This window comes from Bactrocera oleae, chromosome 3 (genome assembly GCF_042242935.1).
Source record: "Bactrocera oleae isolate idBacOlea1 chromosome 3, idBacOlea1, whole genome shotgun sequence".
In the NCBI taxonomy this organism is placed as follows: Eukaryota; Metazoa; Arthropoda; class Insecta; order Diptera; family Tephritidae; genus Bactrocera; species Bactrocera oleae.
The window spans coordinates 35,236,319-35,255,460 of NC_091537.1; the positions used below are offsets into that span (position 1 = coordinate 35,236,319).

At 34.7% G+C, this 19,142-nt stretch overlaps 1 protein-coding gene and 1 long non-coding RNA gene across 4 annotated transcripts; one reads left to right on the top strand and one right to left on the bottom strand.

Annotated features, from left to right (window-relative positions):
* Window positions 1-234: 234 nt before the first annotated feature.
* Window positions 235-1,719, bottom strand: LOC118680458 (uncharacterized). 2 transcript variants are annotated; one of them, XR_004975986.2, is made up of 2 exons: window positions 1,487-1,719; window positions 235-1,313 (listed from the first exon to the last, which is right to left on the bottom strand). It is a non-coding gene; the product is annotated as an uncharacterized lncRNA (long non-coding RNA). The 2 variants fall into 2 exon arrangements; XR_004975985.2 differs by having other exon boundaries at window positions 235-1,318.
* A 1,855-nt stretch (window positions 1,720-3,574) lies between these two features.
* Window positions 3,575-17,452, top strand: FASN1 (Fatty acid synthase 1). 2 transcript variants are annotated; one of them, XM_014241818.3, is made up of 7 exons: window positions 3,575-3,754; window positions 3,897-4,113; window positions 9,338-9,753; window positions 9,819-13,949; window positions 14,010-16,528; window positions 16,610-16,705; window positions 16,777-17,452. In XM_014241818.3, exons 3-7 carry the CDS (start codon window positions 9,534-9,536, stop codon window positions 17,032-17,034), a joined length of 7,224 nt encoding a protein of 2,407 aa, XP_014097293.1. In that variant the 5' UTR covers window positions 3,575-3,754; window positions 3,897-4,113; window positions 9,338-9,533; the 3' UTR covers window positions 17,035-17,452. The 2 variants fall into 2 exon arrangements, with proteins under 2 accessions (XP_014097293.1, XP_014097294.1); XM_014241819.3 differs by having other exon boundaries at window positions 3,575-3,744.
* The last annotated feature ends 1,690 nt before the right edge of the window (window positions 17,453-19,142 follow it).

Consider the following 19,142-nt stretch of genomic DNA (forward strand, 5'->3'; position numbering starts at 1 on the left):
GCTCATATAAAACTATTTATAGTGATGAACTTTATCAGAAGCACGTGGTGGTTCAGAGAGGAGACAATAGAGAGAAGGAATATTAGTCCCGGTGGTATCACAATGGACCTCCTATGGGCCTAGGTGCGTCGTCAGACATCCACTCTTCCTACTTACCCAACTACCTAACATTGGATGTTATGTTTATTTAATATCCGAACTATCTGTCTTTCAGTTGAAACAAAAACATTATGGTTACACCTACTTGTAAACCGCCCAATATATTTTTAGATTTTGATGGTTTATATCATAGATTTCATATTATTTACCGAACACTGGGTACACTTTCATACCCAAGAAAATAACTATTAATACTTAACTAATTACACTATATGTAACTTGTACGAGGATACATTTAGAGTATTTAAAGAATAAGACATTTTTATTTAAAAAAGTTATTAAAATGATGTCAAAGTATTGATTTTCTTAGTTTTAAATATTTATTGAAGTATTAATTTATATAATATATTTTCCCCGGAAGTTATAGTAATAAACTACCCCAAATCAAATATTGTAGTTATAAACTACTTACTACTACTATTTATATAAAAGTATACATTGAAGTTATCTGTCGGTCTTACAGTAATTTGTGATTAGTGTAATTAAAAAAGATAAAACTGATCTAAGATATGTAAAACAAATTACTAATATTATTATTAATTAAACATATTTTCAATATTCTCGTGGATATGTACTAGTCTAATTTTTGTTACTTTATACCATACAAATTCTTGTTTTCAATTTAAAGGAAATAATTGTGATTGAAAATAGTTTACCATCAAACATTCAAACCAAAACTAATTAATTTTAGGTATACCTAAAACTGTTTTAAATCACATATCGAGATCGACAATATTACGGATATTATTACTTTGAAGTTTTTCTCACCGCCAAACTGAATTGATGCCAGATACATGCTATATATGTATCGTTTGTCAAACTTCAGGAGTAAAATAGTAAACAAATATCAAAAAAAAAAAACATACACAAATATGTATGTCAGAGAATTTACCTTCTATTATATACATACATATACTCATGCTTATCATATACATAAGTATATGCGAACAGATAATGCACTTACAATTTACTATTAATTAAATCGTTTACTTGTCGCGTGTCAATTTTAACTCAGCTACATGTTCCGATTCGGAGCATATATATGTTTTGATAATACTATTGTATTACTTTTTTGACCTTGATGCTTTTTGATTTTTTCGCTAACAATCCGCTATCTCCTTTTCCAAATCCATTTTAACGTTTCGCCCAGAAATCTGACCTTGAAAAAAAATTTCATTTACATGAAAAATAGGTGATCCTTGTATAAAATTAATAAATAAATAATTTCTTCTTTAAAGTATATCGTAATAATCTGTATATGTGTGCTTAACATTGGCATTAAAGTAGCCCTACAATAAATTGCTGATGGGTACCCCAATACACTCACATTTGTTAGATTAATGATTCTTGAGGATTGAAGAACTCTAAACACTCTAGTGATCAAGTTGTTGTTATTTTATTCGATTTTGACTTCGGGCGGCACCCGCTTTTCAATTGGTTCTGCATATTTACGAATGGTTGTTGCTCCCGACGTAGATGCGGATAACACACACACATTAAAAAAATATTATACGCATAGTGTCAAAACTATTTTTCTTTATATGTACAAACATATTTGATTCACGATAAATTTTTCACCTCAAAATGAAAAAATGCGTATACACTAGTTTAATCAATACTTGACAGGCGACGGTTAAAAATAGTTCAACCATTTCATGAAAATTTTTTTTTTAATATAAAAGTTCTATGTTTCTATTATACATAAGTAACAGAATCCCATAGAATCAAAGTATTTAGTTATTTATTACTCTTAATTAATAGCTGCATTACTCTCTAAGTTCGGTCTTTTGCAAACTTCAGTTGCTTTTTGCACGGTTTTCAGTTTTTTTTATTAAAATCAATATTATACATACAAGCGTATGCATATGTAAATAATGCCTGATACTCATATACTTTGAAATGCATATGCATATTTGAACCATTCTAACGATGGTTTGAATTATCCTCAGAATATTTTTCTTTTTAATGTGCTTATAATGGCACTTTATGAATATGCATGAATTAGAAATTGTAAATAGTTTATAGTATGTCATACATAATTCCTTATTCGGATTTTAAGTCCATTTTAACATATGTATGTATGTATGTACATAGTATGTAAGTGTATACTATGTTATCTGAGAGTTTTTAGTACATATGTATATATGTACATATAAATTTATATTGTTAAAAAAAATTATTTGGTTTTCTCAGCTCATCCAATATGAACAGCAGAAAGTAAAGAATGAATTAATAATTAAGAGTAAAGAAGATTCGATAAAGATTTTTTCTCTTACTTACCGTTGGGTGTTTGTTCTTGTTCTCTCATAAACACAAACATAATACATTTGTTAATATACATACATGCATATAAAATATAGGTATTCTATGTATGTATATGCAAGTACTTGTTTACTTAAGTTTATTATAACAACAAATGTGATTATTGTGAAAAAATTTATTGGCAAGAATATTCAACAAATGAATATGTTAAATTTTTTTTATTAATTTTTTACATGTTTATTGAAAACTACAGTTTCTAGAGTACGCTAGTCTGTAGATTTGTAAAAAGAGATACTTAAAATTGAGGCATTGTACTAATTTTTCTCTTACGTGAACAACAAACAGCTGAACATAAATCCCAGAGTAGCTTCTTTGACTTGGGCTTAAAAGAAAGCTCTTGCTCGTTCAATCAGTTATGGATTTTGGTTGGTTCCGCGGATGAGGTGATTCGACTTATTATTGTGGAAGCATGTATGTGTACTAAGTAGCGAGAGAGCGTTTTTAAGGGATGTATTTAACGCTTCGTTTAGTGGTACAGATATACATACATACATATATGTATGTACATTGTGCAGCGAGTTAGAGAACATTTTTTCTTTTCTATTGTATTACTTTAATTATACAAATGAATATTCTATACGGTTTTATAATGCAGTTTTATATATTTTGTTAGATTGTTACAATTATATATATATAATATATATATTTATTCAAATGACTTCAAATTACCACTTTTGTTGATTATTTTATGCGAAAATCACTAATACAGCTGTTGTGGAAAAGTAGTAAAGTGTTTAAACGTTTATAACAGGCATTAAAATATACTACCAAATATAATATGATGCAGTCTTTAACAAGTAACGGGGTAACTACTCCCCTTCGGTATGGATATTGGATAAATAGACCTATAGGTCTGTGCTAGTGTTTTAAAGCAAACTCTGTACAATCGAAATCTACAGACAAATAAATGCTTTTGTACATGTCTTTAAAATATTAGTAATCTTGCTCCACTGTAAATGTCACCTCTATGAAAGAGTATTTATTTCGTTTTCATTGTATACGATACGAGTCGATGTTGAATAGTGAAACGTCACTATTTCGCACATTGTCGCTGGGATCTCCCAGTCGTCCACCAACTGTTAAATGCAGGCAAGCATTCGCAAATCAGAAACAGTCTTCATTGACAATTCACAACGTCAAGACTTTCCTTTTAGCTACAGTCGGCTTTGAACTTGGCGAATAGAATTTTAAATTTTACTTGTATAATTTTGTCAGTGCTGGAAATACTTGAATGTAATACAAACGGAAATTTTCCATTTAACGGTGAATAAAAGTGGGTGTGCTGAAATCAATAATTTAAACGTTTTTTTTGTATACAGCGACCAAAAGAACTGGAAATATCTGTTCATTTTGATCCATAAAACTGTTTAAGTGTCCATTTGCATTGAAGTTTAATAAAATTTTTCAATTTCAAGGATTTTCGTCCGGCTTTGGTTAATTTGGAGAAAAACTATTTTAAATATAGAAAGGAATGCATTGCGGTTTTAGTGGTGTCACAATATATTGAATAACACATCGTAGAGTAACGGAATATCCCAAAGCACTTAACTTGGAAAGTGTATTGAGAACATATCATACAAAACAACGAGCATCAGAAGGAAAGGACATTTCTCACGAATTAACTGCATTTCGGTATGTACCTCAATATAAAGTTGTATATGTATGGTAAGGAAAATAACTTCAAAGTAAATACACAAGGGTTTAAATATATTCATCTTATGTATATGCATAAGAAAATACATTTTTTTTTAAATAAGTCACTTCTATGTACTTACATACGAACGCTTGTATGTATGCACTTATACTCATTTAATCTTTGCATTTATAATGTTTATCTTTTATTTGTTCCCCTATAAAAACGATTACAGTAAACTACTCTGCATTCAAAAAGCTGCTAATTAGCTACTATTTTCCGTTAAAAGTAAATTTATTATGTCAATATTTAATAATAACAAAAAAATTGTTTAAAGCCAAAGCTCCATCTTTTAAAAGTTCCATAATTTAATGGATTACATGCCTATATATATATATATATATATACAGTTACAAACATAAGTGTATATTATATGTGTATGCATATGTATTTGCCTTATTGTATTTAAGTATCCCATCTGGTATTTATTTCCTTGGCCGATATCTGTTATATATATTTAAAAGGATAACCCAATACAACACTTCAAATATGGCTTCTAAGTTTATCTAGATAATTTATAATTGATGAACTTTGATTTACTGTACTGTAGGTCTTCCTTTCAGCAAATATTATGTAGCATAACCATGTTCTTATGTATGGATGGGTATATTGTGTATATATACATAGCATATGCTTTTACAATCAAATGATAAGATGAAATGGCACGTTCAAAAATTTTTTGCCGTATGCAGTGTGATTCTTGAACAAATATATAAGCATACTTAATTTCATGCCTACGTACATACCTATGTATGTATCGCAACAAAGTAGAGAATAAATTGAAGAATTAAACAAGCTCTAAAATAAATGTAAATTCGATTTGTAAAAAACAACTGCTTAATTTACTTCGCCCTTCTTAACATACATACATATGCATATTATGTATTACGTAGGCACTATTACGATTTCTTTGGCGCCGCGATCTTAAGGTATGGACTGATAGAGGAGGTCCTTAGGATCAAAGATGTATGTACTTATATCTGCCTCAGATTTATAGTTCGAGATATTTATATTTAACGTTCAATAATTGTAAAAGTAATGCACGCTATTTTACTGTGTTTAACACACTCTGCACACCCTTTTCAATTTATATATTTGCAATTACACTGTATACATTGAAATATATCCAAAATATGGATTTATTGTTTGTTTTTTAAGAAAATAAACGTACTTTAAAAACAAGTAAGGAAGGGCTAAGTTCGGATGTAACCGAACATTTTATACTCTCGCAAAGTCAAATAGTATACTCGTTTGAGATTTCTTTGTGGATTGACTGATATTTTCGGTAGAAGGTCAACTATAGGTCCACATATTTAGTACTTAGGGGCTTAAACAGTTTTGGTTCGATTTAGACAATTTTTGGCCACAAGGTGGCATACTTTAATCGCATTATTATTCACGCAAAGTTTTATCCCGATACAGTCATTGTTGCCTTATTTGCATAGTGGAAAGTGAAAGAATCAGATGGAACTTAAAATGGTGTCAATAGAAGTCCTAAAAACATTTGCTTCCAGTGAATTTTGTTATTATAGCATTAGCGGTGCCCCTCCCTAATGTGATCCTGTGTACCAAATAAGAGTCTTGTATCTTATTGCGGAGCTTAGTTATGGCAATTTATGCGTTTTGTGGGCGTGGCAGTGGTCCGATTACGCCCATCTGCAATACCAACCGTCTCACGGTACCAAGAAACATGTCTACCAAGTTTCATAAAGATATCTCAATTTTTACTCAAGTTAGAGCTTGCACGGACGGACAGACAGTCACCCGGATTTCAACTCGTCTCTTCATCCTGATCATTTATATATATATAACCCTATATCTAACTCGATTAATTTTAGCTGATACAAACAACCGTTAGGTGAACAAATTTGTGTATTTACATTTATGATACATTAAAGATAAGTAATATAATATTTCGCACCGAATTCCTTTCAGCACTAGCGGGCTTCGGCCGCGCTTAAAAAAAATAACCCTGGTCGGTCCAATACCGGGGTGTCCATAGTTCTTTTGCGTCGAACTTATTTCTGTACAAATGTATTAATTTTTCCATTACGTATACATAGTATGTATGTAGGTTTTAATTTCCTTTTTTTTTTTAAAACCTTTGTATTTATTTGAGAGTAAATTGAAATTATTTATAAAAATATGTTTTCCCAAAAGAATCTTAAATTTAAATGCGCACTCAACAGACAACGACACATTGTTAAAAAGTTTAAATGTTCATGACAACATTTAATATACATTCACCTCGATTAGTGGACAGATAGCGGGATTGTGTTCTATAGGATTCACCTTTGGAATAACACATGAAGAAACATTGTACTTACATATGTACATGTGTTTAAATAAGCAAAAAAATTCCTATTTGTAATTTATATAATCAAAATCGTAATACTGTTTCGAATATGTCACATGAAGTTTTATTTTAATTAAGTATATTCGGACTAGGGTTTTTAAGGTGAATAAGGTGGTAATTTGAATTAAATATGCCTTTGGTTACTTACTAAATACTTATTTACAGCCTAGTTGCCTTGGTTTGATTATTGGTTAGCATACTTAAATGTACTTGTATGTATATATTTATACACAATATTATGTTTGATTATTGATAATCTATACATATGTACAATATACATATGTACATTTAAATAAATTTATATATGTGGAATGTATGCCCAATATATATACTAGATGTAAATATGTATATTTTTTGTATATATTTATAATGCAACTTGTTAAATATACATATATACTCAAAATAAAACCGTATACTAGCTGAGTGTCATTAGGTAAACTTTCAACTGCCCCAGCAAAATAAGTATAATGTTAACCTTCACTTCTACTAGAATGATTTTACCGAGCATTATGACTATATAAGTATGTATGTATAAACATTTTGGGAAGAAAGTGAATAGATTACGTTTTCGGAACTCATTCTAATGAAATACTACTAACTAAGGGGACACATTCTAATTACTTAATTGGTTTCTATTTTGAATTGATTACAATAATTGCTATTGCTAAAAAACATAATTTCTATCAGACAATGTCGACTTTTTTGTGTACCTTACTTATATCGATTTTATTTTATTGTTCTACACACAACCTTCTAACTGTGTGTCATGCATCGTCGTAATTGATTACACATTGTCACTTCCGATGGCGTAAACATGTTATTAGGTCTATCTATATTTCTAAATCCTTACACAGGCTATCAGAGTAAATCAAAGAAAAGCTAAATCCAAAATCACATTTTACATCTTAAAATCTTTGACAGCATTTGTAGTGCCTGGAGCTTTGAAGGGCTTACATATGTATGTACATATACAAGTCAATATTATGGTTATTAGCCTTAATTATGTAGATACATACATATGTACATAATATGTATGTATTTCTGCGTTACAGGGTTTTAAGTTCCACGCCTGTTATCATCCTTCAGACGGATCATGTACGAAAACATTTTTTCGTATTACTACTTTCCTTTTATATACAATATGACCGCATGAAATACTTTGCTAACAATTTGTTAAAATAAAAAAAATAGTTTTGCTATATACATACATATGTACTTATATGAATTTGCGTTTATAAAATTATTTTAAATTGTAGCAAATTCGACATAGATACATAAATATTTAGGTAAGATTATATGCATAATGAAATTTGAAAAAAAAACATCAAACTTACTAGATTAAAATAAATACGCTTTCCCCAACCCAACTATTCGTAATACAATTATCACTAAAACCATCAATGAACTTGAAATCACGCCACCTTATCTCACTTAAAAAAGAGAAAAGTAAAACTACAGAGAACAGCGAAAGAGAGAATTACTAGCAGGGGAAACAAATAAAAGAAAAAAGCTTTCATGCGTTAGATGACGAATAAACATTCTCTTGAGTAAGAGGCACACGAACTCGTGGTCTGATAATGCGTGGTCAATTTTTTTGTGTGGTAGTTATGAGCGTTATTACTACAATACATCGCCGGTAGGTATAAGGATTATTGTTTATTTAAAAATTTAAATTACTTTTAAATAAATATTGTGTGGAAAAAATCCAAAAACCTATAATTTTACTTTTATATTCATATATATGTACATACATACGCATACAGGTATAAAACTGCAAAATGCTTGAAATTTATTTAATATATAAATATATAAATTTATATATGCATACATATGTACATGTGCAACCCATATGTATGTTCATACATACATATGACCGTTATTTAACAGTACATTTAGGAAAACAATGTATAAATAAATATATCCCATTTAGAACTACATACATATGTATGTATTTCCTCACCAATTTGAATAATTTTTCTCTTTGTGTTTGCTTATTATTAGACATCATACGATTTTATTGTCGATTTTAATATACCGATACAAACAAACAAATTTATTGTAAGTTAATAATTTTCATTTTTGTTTCACATACTACAAAAAAATAGAAAAGTAAAATAAATATTGAAGTTAAAGTTAATGTTCGAAGTGTACTATTTGTACATTTTGTTATAATAACAATGTTCATAGGTACACTTTATAAATATGAATATAAGTAGCTATATAAGTATGTACATATAGTCGTATGAATCAAAACATAAGTACATATGGAGGTACGAATTCTATTTCAAACTATTAAAAAAAAGAGATATTATACTTTTACCCTCATCGATCTCACTGAAATATATAACAAGCTGGAGAGCATTTGAAGTAAACGCAAGAATCACCTGATTTTGGATTTGTATACCAATGTTTTTGTTAGACATGCGGCGGCAAACACGCCATTCTGTTTATACTTAATATCTACATTTACACATTTATAGACAAGCATGCATGCATGCACATTCTCGTACATAAAATTCCTCTTAGTATATAAATATATTCGCTCTTAGTTTCTCATCTCTCTTTTAACACATTTCATCTGTAATTTATTGATACAGTAAACCTCATAAATAAAGACCCTTTGTGGTTGAGGTAATTCTAGTCAAATGCTGTGAATTGTTTCTTAGGTGATACGTAATAGTGTTAATATATTATATATGTACATATATTGATATACTTACAAAGTATGTTTAAGAGATAAATATTGATAAATAAAATTACCAGACTAGTTTTTATTATAATTTAACTAAGAGGATTTGTACTTTTAGTTCCATCAAGCTGATACAAAACACCAGTAAAAATAATACTTCTAAAACTGGTGCTGTTAACAACATACCAGCGTCATTACAAAAAAAAGGAAACTCGCGTTCAAATCGTCGAAAAAGACGCAATAAACATCAGCAAAATTCTGCAGAATCAACTTGTTCACAACAATCGAAAGAGCATATAGTAATAGCTCACGAAATGCCTGCCCGTTTTGCCGAAGACGTTATAACCGACAATGAGCGTAGTGTTCCTTTGAATTTAGGTGGACACTACGACCATCATTCAGCTTTAAATGACGATATCGTAATAACTGGGTTTTCTGGCAGACTCCCTGAGAGCTCTAGCATTGAGGAGTTTAAACGAAACCTCTATGATGGTGTGGATTTGGTCAATGATGATCCAAGACGTTGGGAACGAGGTAACGTAACAAGGTTTAAAACATTATTTTTGCTATGTTAGTTTTTTTCATATTCTGAATTGCAGGTCTTTATGGTTTACCTGATAGAATCGGAAAAATCAAAGCTGAAGATTTGGAAGTTTTCGACCAACAATTTTTCAGTGTCTCTGCAAAACAAGCTGAATGCATGGATCCTCAAATGCGTATGTTGCTTGAAGCTACATACGAAGCTATTATAGATGCGGGTCTCAATCCTGCAGAGTTACGTGGTTCTCGCACCGGAGTTTATATTGGCGTTTCTAATTCTGAAACCGAGAATCATTGGTGTGCAAATGCAGATCGAGTAAATGGATACGGTTTGACAGGTTGTGCACGAGCAATGTTTGCAAATCGCATTTCATACACATTTGATTTCAAGGGTCCAAGTTTCGCAGTTGATACGGCCTGCTCTAGTTCATTATATGCACTATCTCATGCCTTTACGGATATGCGCGCTGGAAGATGTGATGCAGCCATAGTCTGTGGTTCTAATTTGATTTTGAAACCAGAGATGTCATTGCAGTTTAAGCGGTTAAATATGTTAAGTGATAGTGGTATGTGCAAAGCTTTTGATGCTACAGGAGCTGGTTACGTACGTTCCGATGGATTGGTAGTATTGCTTTTACAAAGAACATCAGTGGCAAAGCGAGTTTACGCATCGATTTTGAACGCTCGAACAAACACTGATGGTTTTAAGGAACAGGGTATCACTTTTCCTGACGGACGTATGCAAAATCGCTTAATTCGTGAAAGCTATGAGGAAATTAACTTGGATCCTAATGAAGTCATATATGTTGAAGCGCATGGTACTGGTACCAAGGTTGGAGATCCACAGGAAGTTAATTCGATTACAGATTTTTTTTGCAAAAATCGTCCAACTCCATTATTAATTGGTTCTGTAAAATCGAATATGGGACACTCAGAACCCGCCTCAGGTGTTTGCTCAATTGCTAAAATTTTAATTGCTATGGAAGAAGGCGTAATTCCTGCAAACTTACATTATAGTGAACCGAACCCTGATTTATACGGTTTGAGCGACGAACGACTGAAGGTAGTCGACAAAAATCTTCCCTGGAACGGTGGCATTATTGGACTTAATTCTTTTGGTTTTGGGGGAGCTAATGCGCACATTATTCTCAAATCAAATCCGAAACCAAAAACTATTACTCCTCGGGATGGTCCACCAAAACTGGTTATATGTTCCGGTCGAACAATGGACGCTGTTCAAGACCTGCTTGAAGACGCTGCCACACATCGTGACGATGATGAGTATTTAGCTCTAATCAACGGCATACATACTAAGCCTATCTCGCTTCATTATTATCGTGGATATGATGTGCTAACCTCTAAGGGTTCTGTGCAGCGGGAAATAGTAGAGTGTTCTGATGAAAACCGTCCTATTTGGTTTGTCTATTCTGGTATGGGCAGTCAATGGGGAAGTATGGCTAAAGATCTCCTCCAATTTGATGTGTTCAATAAATCAATTCATCGGTGTGCAGAAATTTTGCGTCCTGAAGGCATTGATCTACTGGAAATTCTAACACGTTCTACTGACGAAAAATTTGCAGACATCGTTAGTTCATTTGTTTCAATTACGACTATGCAAGTTGCTCTCACCGATTTGTTATCTTCACTTGGTATCCACTCCGCCGGTATTGTTGGTCATTCCGTTGGTGAGCTTGGTTGTGCATATGCAGATGGTGCTTTGAGCGCTGAACAAGCTGTTTTGGCTACATATTATCGAGGACGCGCAATTACAGAATCAAATTTACCCAAAGGTAAGATGGCTGCCGTAGGACTAGCCTGGGATGATGCTCACAAACGTGTACCATCTGATTGCTATCCAGTTTGCCACAATAATCAAGATAATTGTACGATTGCTGGTCCGGGCGACTCCATTGATACGCTAGTAGCACAACTAAACTCTGAAGGAGTATTCGCCAAGGCTGTTAGTTCATCTGGTTTCGCCTTTCATAGTAAATATATTGCTGGCGCAGCACCAAAACTAAGGCAAATGTTGGAGAAAATTATTCCAACGGCTAAAAATCGCTCTCCACGTTGGGTAAGCAGTAGTATCCCAGAAAGTGCTTGGAACACGCCTGTAGCCAAGCAGTCATCAGCAGCTTATCATGTAAACAATATGCTTTCACCTGTCCTTTTCTACGAAGCTCTACTGCATATTCCAGCAAACGCCGTTTGCATTGAGATAGCACCTCATGGCTTATTGCAAGCCATCCTCAAGCGAGCTCTTGGTCGTGACGTTTTAAATATTAGTCTTGTAAAACGAGGTCATCCGAATAATGCGGAATTCCTTTTGACCAATATTGGCAAATTATATGCAGCTGGGGGGCAACCACAGATACAAAATTTAGTACGGCCGATTTCCTACCCTGTTGGGCGTGGAACCCCTATGTTGAATTCAAAAATCGGATGGGATCATTCTCAGAGATGGGTAGTGCCAAAATATGGAGCTGCGAAATCTTCAGGCGATACAGTTATCGAAATTGATTTGTCAAGTGATGACGATTCATTCATTGTGGGTCATACAATTGACGGGCGTATCTTGTTCCCTGCCACTGGTTATATGACTTTAGCTTGGATGACATTCGCAAAAATGCGTGGTGTCGAATTCAATAAGACATCTGTAGTTATGGAGGATTTGATATTCCATCGTGCAACTATTCTAAACAAAGAAAATGTTACTAAATTTGGCATTAACTTTTTCGATGGCACTGGAGCTTTTGAAATTTGTGAAGGCGGCAGCTTAGCCATGTCGGGAAAAATTAAAATCGTCGATAATATTACTTTGGAAGAATTGCCTTTGAAATCACTCTCCCCTCAGTCTGTTGCCAGAGAATTGGTAGCAAATGACGTGTACAAGGAATTGCGTCTGCGTGGCTATGATTACGGAGGTATTTTCCGTGGAATTATCTCATCAGATATCTCTTCTCGTACTGGTAAATTACAATGGGTGGATAACTGGATTAGTTTCATGGATACAATGTTGCAGTTCAGTATTTTGAGTAAGGATTTGCGTGAACTTTACCTACCTACTCGTATTGAAAAAGCAGTAATTAATCCAGCCAAACATATAGAGATTTTATCACAATTATCAGAAGAAGATCTTATAAAAGTTGGCGTACCTGTCTATATGTACAGCGACATTAATGTCATAAAAAGTGGAGGAGTTGAGTTCCGTGGGCTGAAAGCTTCATTAGCACAGAAACGACCAAATGCGCAAAAACCTCCAACATTAGAGCGCTACACATTTGTTGAGAATTCCGGAAACGCTGGGGCTCATGCTCTTTCTGTAGCTTTGCAAATTGTCATTGAAAATGCGGAACGTTCTTTTAAAATCAAGGGAGTGGAACTCGCAAATGGACGCAGTCCCGACTCTTTGGTGGCTGGAAAGCTAGTGCAGTTGATTGAAGGGGAACCTGCTGTTGCTGCTGATGTAGCTGTGGCCACTGCAAGCAAGGATGAGGACAGCATTAAAACAGCTTTCAGTGATTTTGGTATTCGAGTGATTTCGAAAAATGTGACCAAGGAACCAGTTGAGCAAAACTGTAACTTCTTATTTGGTAGTGACGTACTATCCCGCCCTGATACTGCGGTATTGGAGAATAGTATTGCAAGTATCAAAGAAAATGGATTTCTAATTTTTGACGAAAACGTGAATTCTTACAAGAAATCTGGGTCGGAGTTATTGACCAAATATGGTTTTGTTGTCGTTCAAGAATTATCCAAAAGTGATTCTAGGATTCTTATAGTATCAAGGCGTGCCATAGATTTGCACAAACGAAAATCAGAAATTATTAATGTAACGGACAAAAACTTTGGTTGGTTAGAGAAATTGAAACTTGCACTTTCGAACGCAGCAGAAGATGAGAAGTATATATATATTGTCAGCCAAGGGGAAGAACTTTTTGGAGCTGTTGGCTTAACAACATGTGTCACTTACGAAAATGGTGGTAAATATGTTAGAACCGTCTTCATTCAAGATGCTAACGCCGAAAAGTTCTCTTTGACTTCTCAATTTTATTACGAACAACTACGTAAAGATTTAACTTCAAATGTACTTAAACATGGTAACTGGGGTACATTCCGACATTTGAAATTGGAAAAAGAACTTGCAACATTGCAGGTGGAACACGCTTATGTAAATGCGCTTGTAAAAGGTTAGTAAAAATATTCATAATTTACAATATAGCATTGATTAATAATTGTAACGTATTTAGGTGATCTCGCATCATTAAAATGGATCGAGGCGTCGACTTCTCAAAATGTGAAAAATGAAAGCTTGGAGCTGTGCTCTGTTTATTATGCCCCATTAAACTTCCGGGATGTTATGTTAAGCTCGGGAAAATTATCCGCTGATGCTCTTCCTGGTGATTTGGCACAACAGGATTGTGTGCTCGGTCTTGAATTTTCCGGAAGGGATTCTTTCGGTAGACGAATTATGGCAATGGTACCTGCAAAATCTTTAGCAACCACATGTTTGGCTAGTAAGAATATGATGTGGGAAGTCCCCTCAAACTGGACCATGGAAGAAGCATCTACTGTGCCGTGCGTATATTCTACAGTTTATTATGCGTTAATTGTACGAGGAGAAATGAAAAAGGGAGAAAAGATATTAATACATGCTGGTTCTGGTGGAGTAGGCCAAGCTGCTATTTCGGTTGCGCTGCATCATGGTTTGACCGTTTTTACTACTGTAGGTAGTCAAGAAAAACGTGATTTCTTGAAACAACGATTCCCCAAGCTCGAAAATCGTTTTATTGGTAACTCACGTGATACATCTTTCGAACAATTGATTATGAGGGAAACACAAGGCAAGGGTGTTGACTTAGTTCTTAATTCACTTTCCGAAGAAAAATTACAAGCTTCTGTCCGTTGTTTGGGTATTAATGGACGCTTTTTGGAAATTGGAAAGTTCGATCTTAGCAATAATAGCCCTCTTGGTATGTCAGTATTCCTGAGGAACACATCATTCCATGGTATTTTGTTGGACAGTGTAATGGAGGGAGAAGAGGAAATGCAGAACCGTGTTGTCTCCTTAGTTGCTGAAGGTATTATAAATGGGGCAGTGCGTCCACTGCCCACATCAGTCTTTAATGAATTGCAGGTAGAACAAGCTTTCCGTTTCATGGCCTCTGGAAGACATATCGGCAAAGTCGTTATAAAAGTTCGTGATGAAGAACCTGGCAAACAGACATTAAAACCAAGTTCACGACTAGTTAACGCAATTCCACGTACCTATATGCATCCAGAAAAGAGTTATATACTTGTAGGAGGATTGGGAGGCTTTGGTTTGGAGCTCACTCATTGGATGGTTTTACGCGGAGCTAAATATATTGTTTTAACTTCAAGATCGGGTATCAAAACCGGATACCAGACGCTTATGGTACGCCGATGGGAGGACCGTGGAGTTAAAGTGGTTGTGGATACTAATGACGTTACAACTTCTGAAGGCTGCAAGAAATTATTGCAAAATGCAAAAAAGCTAGCACTGGTTGGCGGAATATTTAATTTGGCTGCTGTACTACGAGATGCTCTAATTGAAGATCTAACTGCTGAAGACTACCAAACTGTTTGCAAACCCAAAATTGATGGTACAAAATACCTGGATTTGCACTCTCGTACACTTTGCCCTGAATTGGACTATTTTGTGTGTTTCTCTAGTGTTTCATGCGGCCGTGGAAATGTTGGTCAATCCAATTATGGTTTGGCAAACTCCGCTATGGAACGCATCTGCGAAAAACGGCGAGCTAATGGACTTCCTGGCTTAGCCATACAATGGGGAGCAATAGGTGACACAGGACTAGTATTAGAGGGATTAGGAGATAATGATACTATTATTGGAGGTACACTGCCACAACGTATGAATTCTTGTCTTCAAACAATCGATCTATTCTTGCAACAACCACATCCAGTCCTGGCCTCAATGGTTGTGGCGGAGAAACGGAGTAATGATCCATCTGGTGGTGTAAGTATAGTAGCCGCCATCGCCAACATTTTGGGACTGCGGGATGTAAAAAATATCCAAGATTCTGCGTCGCTCGCTGATCTCGGCATGGATTCATTGATGAGTTCTGAAATTAAACAGACCTTAGAACGTTGCTTCGATATAGTACTATCACCGCAAGAAATTCGAGCATTAACGTTCGGAGAATTAAAACAACTGGATGGTGGCGTTGGCGAAAGGTCTGCTTCAGCAGCTAGCTCAGCTGAAGCTCGCTCACCAACACCTATTGGTGATGGAACGCAAGTAGTTTTTGTAACAGAACTAATGCCGTCTGAGGCTATTATCCGCCTAAAATCAGCTGCACCATCAAACTCAACGAAAAGGCCAATTTTCTTTGTTTCTCCTATTGAAGGTTTTGTGGACGCCTTGAAGGAAGTGGCAGAACGTATGGATTGCCCCGTCTATGGACTGCAATGCACAGCTGATGCGGAACAGGATTCTATTGAATCCTTGGCGAAATTTTATATAAAACATATACGTAAAGTCCAACCTAAAGGTCCATATTCAATTGCTGGGTATTCATTTGGCGCAACCGTTGCTTTTGCTATGGCTGTTGAGCTGGAGCAGAACAAAGAAGAAATCAAATTAGTGTTAATAGATGGTGCACCTAAGTATGTAAACTGGTACACAAAAGCCTTCAAGAAGCGTTATAATACATCCGATGATGAGGATCAGAATCAAGCGTTTGCTTTGGCATATTTTGGCGTTGTTGCAGCTAACACCGGTTATAGTGTAAGTAGTTGGAATTAAGAAAATTGAAGACAAATTCCACTACATATAATTTTTGATTATTATAAATATTTTACCTATTAGATGGCAAAACTACTCGTGGATATTCCAACGTTTGAAGGCAAAGTGGAGAAGTGTGCGGAAATTGTAGCGGACGAAATTGATAAGCCAATTGAATTGGTATATAATTTCCCTTCCATATATATGAATCTCCTTATTTTTTTTTATTACACAATATTTTTGAATTTTAGGTAAAAGCGGCAGCCGCCTCGTTTTACTACAAACTGGCTGCATCTGATAAATATTCTGTAACGCATAATTTGCAATGTGACGTAACATTGATTAAGCCAACTGAAAATTATTCAAAGTTGGAAATTGATTATGGCTTAAATGAAGCATGCGATGGCAAAGTTGATGTTCTAATTGTAGAAGGTAACCATCGTACCATTTTGCTGGATGAAGAACCGTTGCAAACAATCGAGGCATCGTTGAAGCGTCTCTTGAATTAGTAGATTAAAACAATAGCCAACACTTTTATTATAACTATGCCACTATGCTTATTTTAGACATTTTATAGGTCATTCACTAAATGTTAAACTATTTTCCTTCGCAACTTATTAGTAATTAAAACTTTAGTCAAATCTTAATGAATTGCTTTTGGTAATTACACAGACTCAAATACACTGAAGGCATGTAAAAATCATAAATTATAATACATTTTCTAGTAATATTGATATTAGCAAGCCTTCACATACATATACATATATGTACATGCGGGAGCGTAAAAATGAATAAAAGCATAATGACTACATATAGTTTTAAAAAAGCTAATGAAGATGTAAACTATGTATGTACTTGGATATTTTTGCATTTTGTTAGTCTCGAATGAAGTAACATAGTTAAATAAAATTGTAATTTATAAACATATGTTTGTAGGAACATTACTCTCTTATTTACTCATGATATACATTAATATTTGATAAGATATATGCAATTTAGTTCTGAAACATTCCTTAAACTAATGCTATTTAATAATTTTCTTATAATATGTAAATATAATTTGGCGACAATAACATATATGCACTTTAATATTACATAAGAAAACTTGTATGACTTCAGCCCAGGTTTTCATCGCGTACCGTACGCGCGGAATTTTGAGTGATATTCTTCACAAATCGGACAGCGTTATTGTCTCTAAAAAGGTATGTATTAAGTAAGGCTAGACGAATCATAGCAAATTTTCCATCTATCTTTGAATCTCGTTCCACGCTGACATGGATAACCATCCTTGACCAGTGGAAAATCTTTAGGTACAAAAATGCCTACCAAATCGACAAAACTACAAAATTTTCTTATCACCAAAACATTGGGCTTTATTTCACTCCAAATTTGTAAAAATATGTACATACACATAAACCTTAGAGGTCTATTAAATTTAATAGAATGCACACCCTTTTCTCGAGGAGATTGCCGGCAGGTGTCTTATTACGAAGTAAGCTCTTAGGCTCAGCGAAAAGTATATGAAGACGTCTGAAAAAAGACCTGATTCCATACCTCCTAGGGATATGTGGATGGGAAGGAGTTGCTGGAGAAGAGCTGCAGTAAGCTTTTTCACGGATGGGTCGGAGCTAGGCGGGAAGGTTTTTTGAGGTGGAGTTTTCTGCAAGAAGCTCTCCGTCAATGTTAGCTATAGGCTACCGGACCACTAGTGTTTTTTAAGCCGAAGCAATGCTTCAAGTTGGCGGTTCTCGTACTGCTAGGAAGTGGAGCCGCTTTCAGGGCGGTGAGCAATTACTCCCACAGCAAAACGGCTATACTCGCAGTGAGCTCGCTAACTGTGCGCGAAAGGTTTGGCAAGAAATATCTGTAATCACTAGAAATAGCATCAAGCAGCTTCAACATCAGATTCACTTGGGTGTCTGCTCATAGTGATTCAATGGACCTCGCGAGCGGTTGGAAGGCACTGGTCGACAACTAACTCCTGTATGACTGCGAGATCGTTGTGACCTAGAGTAGAGCACAGGAGATCTACTGAACTACTTGCCCTTAGCAATCTCTTCTTGCCGCAATAAAAGGGGTTTTTACTGGACACGGTCCGTTTGCACCCATGCGGTGAGACTAAAAATCTTGCCGGACGCTAGTTTTCAAAGTTGTATGGTGAAGGGAGGCACTTTTTCCTCCATTGTCCAGCCCTTGCAAGACTGAGGTTGAAGCATTTCGGCAAACCCACCTTCGGTGAACCAGGAGATATAGCCGTAATTGACATTAGCCGTCTCAACAAATTCGTGATTGTCTCAAAGCGCTTTGCCAAACTGTAAGAGTCTTATGATCTATTATATTGGAGTTTTAGGAACCAATACAGAAATGCGCGAGTATATCAAATTCTTGACACTTTACATCTCAATTTTACAGTTCAACGTAAAACACTAATGGAATTGTACTTAAGTCATTTTGTACACATTGAGCTGACAAGATAGTATCCAATTTTGAGCCATCAAATCTAAAGAGTATCTTTCATGGGCATCTCTTTATCTCTGCCCAACTCGTCTCTCACTGGAAATGAGAGCGGAATTGATAAACGTCAAAACCTACTGAACTCAAGCAACTGTCAAAGTTC

Coding starts and splice junctions, on each gene's coding strand:
- FASN1 (XM_014241818.3), top strand. CDS start 9,534: ATGCCTGCCCGTTTTGCCGAAGACGTTATAACCGACAATGAGCGTAGT. Junction 16,529..16,609: donor CAGCTAACACCGGTTATAGT/GTAAGTAGTTGG, acceptor TTTACCTATTAG/ATGGCAAAACTACTCGTGGA. Junction 16,706..16,776: donor TTGATAAGCCAATTGAATTG/GTATATAATTTC, acceptor TTTGAATTTTAG/GTAAAAGCGGCAGCCGCCTC.